The following is a 9,207-nucleotide window of genomic DNA, read 5'->3' as shown; positions in this document are numbered from 1 at the left end:
TGGATCCGCCCTTGTTCACATTTTATCAACTAAATAGTTCATACTCGCCCTGAATATTCATATCGTTGCCATTTCCATAATTAGTGGGTAAAAGCCCCATCAGTGGCCAGTTTTCCCATAAACAAAACATTGAAAATGTCGTTTTTGAGCTTAGATTTCACCATGAATATACAGGGATGATCTACCGTAAATTTTTGGACTATTGGAGTCGATTTCCCGAAGGTCGATTCTGGTCGCTAGAGGAAAAACCAAACTATAATCGATAATTGGGTTTTACCCTCAAAAAAATATCCCTTTGAGTATGAGTATTATGAAAGTGCAGTGAATCGCTCTCAGGGCACATAGAAGCAAATTGGATGCAAGAGATGCATGGACATTCATATGGATTCATAAAATCGTCCCAGAAGCCAACCCGAAAATTCAACTCTCGATTATTCTCCAATGCGATGCTCATAAGCTTTTGACTTTAAAACACAATCATTATAGTAGTTATTGCCTAAAAATCTGTATGGGAAAACATGCCTAAAAATGCTTTTAACAAATATTTTCCAACACACGCATTAAAGGTAATAAAGCAAAGATGTAGGTTTTTCTGGAGTGGTTAAAATTCGACGTTAATAACGTGGATTGCTATGCAAAGATTGTCAAACGTGTTGATACTGGATCATTTTTGTAAAATCCACTCGGACAAGTTCTACCGATCGCTCCATCTTATTTTTGCTTTGATTTACTATCAATTTTCAACTTATGCTTGCTTAAAGGTAGAAACTGCGTTAGCGAGCATTTGAAGCAATATTTAGTCAGGTTGTTTTTACATGCAGTTTGCTTTTGAAAAATCGCAAAAAATTTTTAAAATCAACTTGAACTTTTTCCCGCCTACTGAAAATTTTCGTATGGTTTTTGGTCCGTAGCATTTATTCCTGCTCAAATATCGTTTGACAAATTTCAGCCACTAACTTTAGACAGAAAAACACTTACATTTGTGAATTCGAGCTTTGCAAAAGCAAATATTTATTCATCCTTACACTTTTACAAAGTGGTCAATCAGCTCATCAATAAAACATTAAGACTAACCTTGAAGGCGCAAAAATTGCTTGGCTTCTAGTTGGACTATTATAAGATATTTTAACAGTTTTTGGGTAGTTTAGCGGTTGAAAAATTGGCCATTGCTTAGCTTGCCGACGAACAAAATATTGGAAACTCCACTTGTAGAATGCTCTTCATCGTGCGATCTCACCAGAAATATACATGGATGATCTACTGTAAGATTCTGGGGAAGCACCCTGGAAAACTTTCTTGATCTTGTGCGCACTACGACGGCTAGAGAGTATAAATTCGTCAAAATATACTGGGATTTTATGGCAAACTGAACACTTAAATGCGTTAGTTGCAATGCGAAAACGAAAATCATGCAGGTCCATGCCGCATATGCAAACAGAATTGACTGCAAACATCAGGAAAAGCGTCCTCAATGTTCCAAGCCCGCGAGAATATTCGGATTTTGAACGAAATTTATTGCAACTAAATGGATTTTTTATTTGAATGAGTCTAAAAGTGCCATTTTTCGATCAGAAGCGATGGTCAAAAAGAAGCACTTTTCTTTACTGTTCATTTGTTTTACTTTTAGGCCCGTGCCCCACGCATCCGTTTGTACGATTATACGATGGTACGAAAGTGTTTCTATTTCATAACATTCATTTCATAACACTTTCGTACCATCGTATCATCGTATAAAAGGATGCATGGAACACGGGCTTTACGCACATGTGCGCAAAAGTAAATGTGACAAATTGAATGTGTCACTGTCATAAAATATTTTAAAGGATTGTAATTAAAAAGTAACCGACAGGCTTTTTAATGAATTACATAAGTTTATAGAGAACTATTGATCACAATTTAAAGTTTACTTACAATTTGTAAATTATAACTTTGTTACAAGTTCAGTCTCAAGTCGTTCAAATGGTCTATTTTCTGCGCTCGCCGATGTTGCCACACGCAAAACCCGCTTTTTTAAAACAGCACCACCATGAAAGCAGCACTTGCATTTTCAACACTCATTGTTTCACTTGTATTTGCTTACAAAAGTACGCTTTTGAAAATTTACAAACGTCAAAACATGACAATTTCAAAAATGGCATTGACATCAAATTTTAAATATGAAGTTGACGGCTGTTATTTTTGGCCAAAAATGCAAAAACTGTTGAATTGTTTAAATAAAAAGCCAAGAGAGACGAGCATTAAAAATACAAATATTTATTCATACTTTTACAAAGCGCTCAATCAGCTCTTGAATATAATGACTAGCCATTAGTTGGTTTAGCGGATTAAAAATTGACCATTGTTGATCGAGCCAATGAATAAAACATTGGAAAATTCTCTGGTAGAACTCTCTTCATCGTGCGATCTCATCAGAAATATAAAGGGATGATCGACTATAAGATTCCGGGGCGGCACCTCCAAAAACACTACGGTTCTTAGTTGTAGTGATACAGCTGGAGAACTCATAAATTAATCACAATTTACACGAATCAATGCCATGCAAGGCCATGCAGAATATGCAAATGGAACGATTGCATTAAGGAAAACCGTCCCGAATCTTCTAAACCCCTGAGAATATTTGCCAAATATTCCGTCCCTGAACGTAATTGATTGCAGGTAAATCAACATCAAAGAAGCACATCGTTCGGAACTGTACGCTTTAAAAAAGAAAGCAGTTATGGTTTATAAAAAATCACAAAAAATCGGAAATAAAACGTCTATTTACTAGTCGTCGATGTTTCGATATTTCGAGGATTTCAACTTTAATTTATCGCTTTTGAAACACTTTTATTTTTTGCTGCTCATTTTCAGACTATTTACATGGTTGATTAACACTTACTTAAGTAAATACAGCAAATTTTTGCTGGTGATTAATGAAAAACCACATCGGCAGCGGCCAGCTTGCCCAGGAATAAAATGTGCGATCGGTTCGACTTCACCATGAATATGCAGGGATGGTCTACTATGAAGTTTGAAAATAGTATAATCAGTGCAGATTTGGGGCGAATTCGCACTTCTAAGGAGAAATTAACCAAAGTTATTTGTTAATGCGACTTAGAATTGATCATCAATTGCGGTGAACAACATGCGTGATTTTTTTAAATCCCAATTAACCGGGAGTGACCGTTTCTGGAATAGCAATTTGGACAGCATTTGAAGCAATATTTAAATGCGAAGTCGATTTTAAATGATTTATCTGGACCAAACCGGGGGCTTTCGTCTACAACAATCCAAAAAAAAACTTTTAAAACCCACTTTGCATTTAAATATTGCTTCAAATGCTGTCCCGTCTTTTAAAAACGAAATCACCTTAGCTAATTATGCGCGTTTTTACGTTAATGATCAGTTGCAGGCAACGCAAAGAGAGACGAGCTTTGAAAAATGAAAATATTTATTCATACGTTTGCTCAATCAGCTCATTAGTATAACATTAAGACTTAAGGGCACATTGGATTAAATTCCCCAGGTGCTTCTGATCCGGTTATTCTTGGGCTGGTTTAGCGGATAAAAACTTGCTCATTGCTCAGCTTGCCAATGAACAAAATTTTGGAAAATCCGCTTGTAGAATGCTCTTCATCGTGCGATCGCACCAGAAATATACATGGATGATCGACCGTAAAGTGCTGGAGCAGCAGAAGCCATGAAAACGCAGTTGATTTAGGCACTCCTTCGACAACTGGGAGAGTTCAAAAATTCAATATACCTACATGCTCAGATTTACTTGCAACCTGCACACTTTAATCCGCTATTTGCAATGAGAAAGCGAAATCAATGCCATGCAACTCCCTGCTGAATACGCAAATAAAAATTGCACAGCTCAGAAAAACCGTCTCGAAAACTCGAAGCCGGTGAGAATTTCTGCAGGTAAATTAACAAAGCATGCAACTAGTTGGGAACTTTTCGTTTTCATCAGTATAACATCAGTATAACCGGGAGTAAATCGCTATTGGGCTGGTAAAAACACACTAGTTTCCATAAATTAAATTGTTTATTAACCATTTTACAATGTGCTCAGTACATTAGCTTGAGTGAGTAAATCAGTAATACTAAACTAAATCTTGTGCGTTTTTGTCTCCGTAACAGTTCTTAGACTAATGGAAATTGACGCGTTTCTTTGGCTTAGCAGTTGGAAAAAACAGCTGTGGTGCATAGAAAAAAACAGGGATAAAAAGCACGTGAACATCCAGAAAGTTTGCCTAAATAGTGTGGTTCCTGAAGAGATTTTGACGGAATTTAAAAAAATCTCAATATTTGTATGGAAATGGATCAGCTGTTTCTCCTCATTCTATAGACATGTACTTACAAATAAATAATCAGTGAGAAACTAGTATCCTCTCAAAAATGAATGGGGAATAATACAATAGGCGCTCTAAACACGACTAACTCGTCCCATCAAGAGTGGAAATGAGGTTTTCCTGCCCTTCTTTCGTCTCAATCGCAGTTTTTTCTCTAACATTACCATGCATGGATGGTCAACGGTGAACTGCCTTGGCAGCTTTTTCTTTCCAATAGACATTCGAGGCATTATATGAATGCCTAATGAAGAAATCAAAAAATTACTGAATCCCAATCTGATGGAGATTTTTGCCTTATTGAAACCCCCATGCAGCCATTGAACCCATCTCATGCACTGTAATTGTTATGGTATGTTTTCACTGATATTTGCACTTGGGAGCCGTAAAAGACTACCTCTGAAGGTGCACTACAGTAGTGTTGGCGAAACGTAGCAAAAACTAGGTGACGAGGATGGCAAATGAAGTGCTTTGAAAATACGTACGGGATTTTCTGGCTTTCTAAACATTGTAGATCTTAGGACAGTTTAAGGTAAGAACTGGAAAAATGTCTCTTTATGATTACTTTAAGTGTTTGTTACTTTCATTGCCATACTGTATTGGAGTCTTATAAGTAATTATAAAATTTCACTGTTTTTTTTGCAGAAAGGGATTTGAACGCCTTGAATGTGTTTTTTAAGTTTTGAAAACCTGGTCCCAAATTTACTATGCCAAAAATTGCGCTCAACTGCACTGTTTTCTTAAAAAAATCGTAACTTTGAATCTAGAACAGGCAGCGGTCTGAAACTTTCATAGTCCGGAGAAAACAGGCGAATAAATCAATCCTAAAAATTTCACTCCAAGCACAGAGAATCTTAGGTTTTGATAACTTTGCAAAGTCGAGACCGAAAATTACGGTTACGGACAAAAGTTGATTGTTCCGGTAAAAAATTAACAACTGCTAATCTGGAACAAGTATTTACTTGAAATGTTGACAATATAAAGAAAACAGTTGCGCCTAAAAATCCACAAAATTTCAAGCGAATTGGATTTAATTGTGATTTTTGACAAAATTAAAAAAATTGCACTGAAATTACAAGAGCGCGGGAACAGCAACCGCATGCGTTCCGGTAAAAAACATCTTTTAATTTGGAACAAGTAACTTAAAATTTTCCCAGCCTGAAGAAAACAGTCGAAGTTAAAAACGCTCAAAGATTAATTCAAATCGAACCGCCTTCTGACTTTTTACAACTGTGCCAAGTCTGGACCAAAAATTACGGTTTTGACAAAAATGCATGGTTCCGCTAAAAAATTCATAACTGCTAATCTGGAACAAGTATTTACTTGAAATTTTGACAATCTAAAGAAAACAGTTGCGCCTAAAAATGCACAAAATTTCAAGCAAATTGGATTTAATTGTGATTTTTGACAAAATTTAAAAAATTGCACTGAAATTATAAGAGCGCGGGAACAGCAACCGCATGCGTTCCGGTAAAAAACATCTTTTAATTTGGAACAAGTAACTTGAAATTTTCCCAGCCTGAAAAAAACAGTAGAAGTTAAAAACGCTCAAATATTAATTCGAATCGAACCGCCTTTTGACTTTTTACAACTGTGCCAAGTCTGGACCAAAAATTACGGTTTTGACAAAAATGCATGGTTTCGCTAAAAAATTCATAACTGCTAATCTGGAACAAGTATTTACTTGAAATTTTGACAATCTAAAGAAAACAACTGCGCCTAAAAATGCACAAAATTTCAAGCAAATTGGAACTAACCATGATTTTTGACAAAATTTAAAAAATTGCACTGAAATTACAAGAGCGCGGGAACAGCAACCGCATGCGTTCCGTTAAAAAAACATCTTTTAATCTGGAACAAGTAACTTGAAATTTTCCCAGCCTGAAGAAAACAGTCGAACTTAAAAACGCTCAAAGATTAATTCAAATCGAACCGCCTTTTGACTTTTTACAACTGTGCCAAGTCTGGACCAAAAATTACGGTTTTGGCAAAAATGCATGGTTCCGCTAAAAAATGCATAACTGCTAATCTGGAACAAGTATTTACTTGAAATTTTGACAATMTAAAGAAAACARYTGCGCCTAAAAATGCACAAAATTTCAAGCAAAATGGAACTAATTGTGATTTTTGACAAAATTAAAAAAATTGCACTGAAATTACAAGAGCGCGGGAACAACAACCGCATGCGTTCCGTTAAAAAAACATCTTTTAATCTGGAACAAGTAACTTGAAATTTTCCGAATTCGGAAGAAAGCAGATAAAATTAAAAACAGTCAAAGATAAATTCTAGTCAAACCGCCTTCCGATTTTTTACAACTTTGCAAATCCTGGACCTAAAATGACTGTTTTGGCGCAACTGCAAGGATTCATTTAGAAATTCGCCGCTTTCAAACCAGCACAAATTTGAGAATCTGGAGAAAACAGACAGTTTGTAGAAAATACTGGCTTTCTAATCGTTGTAAATCTTAGACGGATTTTATTGCAGAAAATCCAGGATAATGCGGGTTTCTCTTATAAGACCACCTTAACATGAAACACCGCATGTTCTATAAGATCATGATTAAAAGGCGAATGCGACATTTTATGATCAAAAAACCCTAAACCAAAGATTTTCCTTAATAAAATTGAGACTCCTGTTTTGGCGAAGCAACCATAATGGGCCTCGAAGTCCATTTGGTATTTTTGCCAAGTTCTAACGTCTTTGCGCTCTTTGCTTAGCTTGATTAGTGGAGTGATAGACTGGAGCACGTGAAAAGAACGTCGTCTATACAGGGTGTTAAGCAGTGTTAAAGCCTTTTCGAAAGTGCACAATTATAATGATTTTTTCGTCTTCAGAGCCCACTTTTCTACTGTGGAATGGTCATTACGCGTCCAGAAAACAGAACCATGTCGATGTTTTCCTGAGTGGCGACCAAAGCTAGAATGAATGGATGATCGGCTGTGAATTCATGGACAAATGGCAAGCATCTCATCTGGAATACCGCACCTACGCCAAATAGACCATATGGGTGAATTGATAATCAATAATCGTCTAACTACGAAAAGAAACGGGCTCGAACTACTAAGGTAGCGGTTATTGGTTGATTTATCTACAAGGGGTTAAGTGAGGGTGTTCTACCAAGCAGAGTAGCATTTTCGATAACAAGTGTGAAGCGAATTTGTGTTACTGGGGCTTTCACCAAAAGCAGCCGAAAATTAAAACCAATCTTACAAAACCAGTTTATTAAGTGCAAAATCACTCTAATATAAATCGTTGCAAGTACAATAAAATACAAACTTTGAAGCTTAATATTCGACATCAACTACATGATGATTCCTGGCCTTTCAGGCCAGAAAGTGTTTCAAGAATTTCAGGTTGAAACCCGCACTAGTTTTCCCTTGCACAATACATGTTTCTTTCGAAACGGCAATCGTTGGGCCAAATAGAACAAAAACGGATGATCGGCAAAAAAATCCACGGGCATTCCTGGTTTAGAAAACATGCGAACCATAAAGACCTTCCCTAGTGTAGGAAAAGGTGTATTACTTCAAAGCAAACTTCCGATTCGATTGCACCAAAGCAACACTGAACGAACACTGACTCAGAACATACCCGTATAGGCAATATTTACGTGTGTTTTATGGCTTTTATTATTATCATTATTATTTCCCGTTTAATCTGGACCTAAAGTTCATCATGTGGCGTCTGAAGCCCCACAGAAGGCTTCAGCATTTTTCCAATGAACAAAACGCCCTTATTGGCATCTTTCCTCTCGAGGCGTTCGCCATACGAGAGTGCAAACAGAAAGGGTTTATTTGCCTCGAACGTCTCAGGCATGTGGATGGCTCTGCGAGAGCGCAACAAACCTGAAAATTCCTTGTTCAGTTTCACCACACATTATTAAGCAAAAAATATGCTGTATTTCAATACTTACGTTCTCCCATTGGTCACAGACACTATTTTTCCATTGTTGGAGCACCAAACCGTATCAATACAGGATATTTTTTGCCGATTGAGCGCAAGAAGATCGCGTTTTTCTACAGTCGCTACTAAAAAGCGTTTGCGTGCCAGGTTGTTTAGTGAAAGAGCCTCAAACTGTATTAAGAGCAGGTTTTTTCTAATGTTGCTTACTTTTTAGGGTGTTTACAATTAGTAATGAATCCTTTGGAGAATAGAATGTACAGAATTCCAATAGTTCACCCAATTAGATCCAGTTAGACTAATAATAGCAATGAAATGAATATAGATATAATACAGTACTTACTCAGTTAGTTTTACATATACAGGGTGACTCAAGCTAATCCAAAGTTTATTTTTTTCGTAGTTTTCCTTCGGTATCTCAAAAACTATCTCATATAGGCTACTAAACCGTTCTATCCAATTACTATTACCAGTGATAGTGATGAACAATTTTGGAGCTGAAAGGAATTTTTTGCCCCTAACTTTACCGCCGCTGTATTACAAACTTGGAAGCAAAAAAAGTGATTTTCAGTGGTTTTAGCGAAAATTTACATCGGGAAATTAATCAATCCCTTAACACAACGAAGAACCTGAAACCTACGCAATTTATACACGACAATTTGCTCAAAAAATTGTTAAAATGTTATACCAATCGCGTTAAATCCTGATTTACACCGGCAAGTTAAACTGTTGAATCGCAGATTTTAATTCAGAACACGTGAAAAAAAGTTTAAAAATTCGTAATTTGCAATCTAGAGCAAGCAACGACTTGCAATTTTTACAGTCTGGACAAAAAAAGTTGCATCTACACACCCTGCAAATTTCATTCCAATCGCTAAAATTCTTGAATTCAAGCCTTTTTTGAGAAAACTGCCAACATTTCCCCATCCATGGTTCACTTTCTAAAAAGGCCATTTATTTCTGTCTAGAATGATG

General features: G+C 36.4%; 1 protein-coding gene across 20 annotated transcripts in view; it reads right to left on the bottom strand.

The window, feature by feature from the left end:
* Nucleotides 1-9,207, bottom strand: part of LOC109538576 (antichymotrypsin-2) — a 21,224-nt gene that overhangs the window by 4,253 nt on the left and 7,764 nt on the right. For 2 of the 20 annotated variants that reach the window (XM_019905866.2, XM_019905850.2), the window contains exon 4: nucleotides 3,413-3,715. The exons of 10 other annotated variants lie outside the window; for them this stretch is intronic. In XM_019905866.2, the coding sequence (XP_019761425.2) occupies nucleotides 3,537-3,715 (179 nt within the window). In that variant the 3' untranslated portion in view covers nucleotides 3,413-3,536. Of the gene's footprint in view, nucleotides 1-140; nucleotides 237-979; nucleotides 1,321-2,237; nucleotides 2,493-2,741; nucleotides 3,056-3,412; nucleotides 3,716-4,008; nucleotides 7,318-7,538; nucleotides 7,834-7,943; nucleotides 8,178-9,207 lie in introns of those variants that run through there. 8 more of the 20 variants (XR_007281054.1, XM_019905852.2, XM_019905853.2 and 5 more) reach the window with 8 other exon arrangements.

The sequence above is a fragment of the Dendroctonus ponderosae genome, unplaced genomic scaffold, assembly GCF_020466585.1.
Source record: "Dendroctonus ponderosae isolate FM_Combo_2020 unplaced genomic scaffold, Dpon_F_20191213v2 Dpon_F_20191213_3, whole genome shotgun sequence".
Taxonomy (NCBI): domain Eukaryota; kingdom Metazoa; phylum Arthropoda; class Insecta; order Coleoptera; family Curculionidae; genus Dendroctonus; species Dendroctonus ponderosae.
Note: the sequence above shows the minus strand (reverse complement) of the source record. Positions and strands in the feature narration are given on the sequence as shown.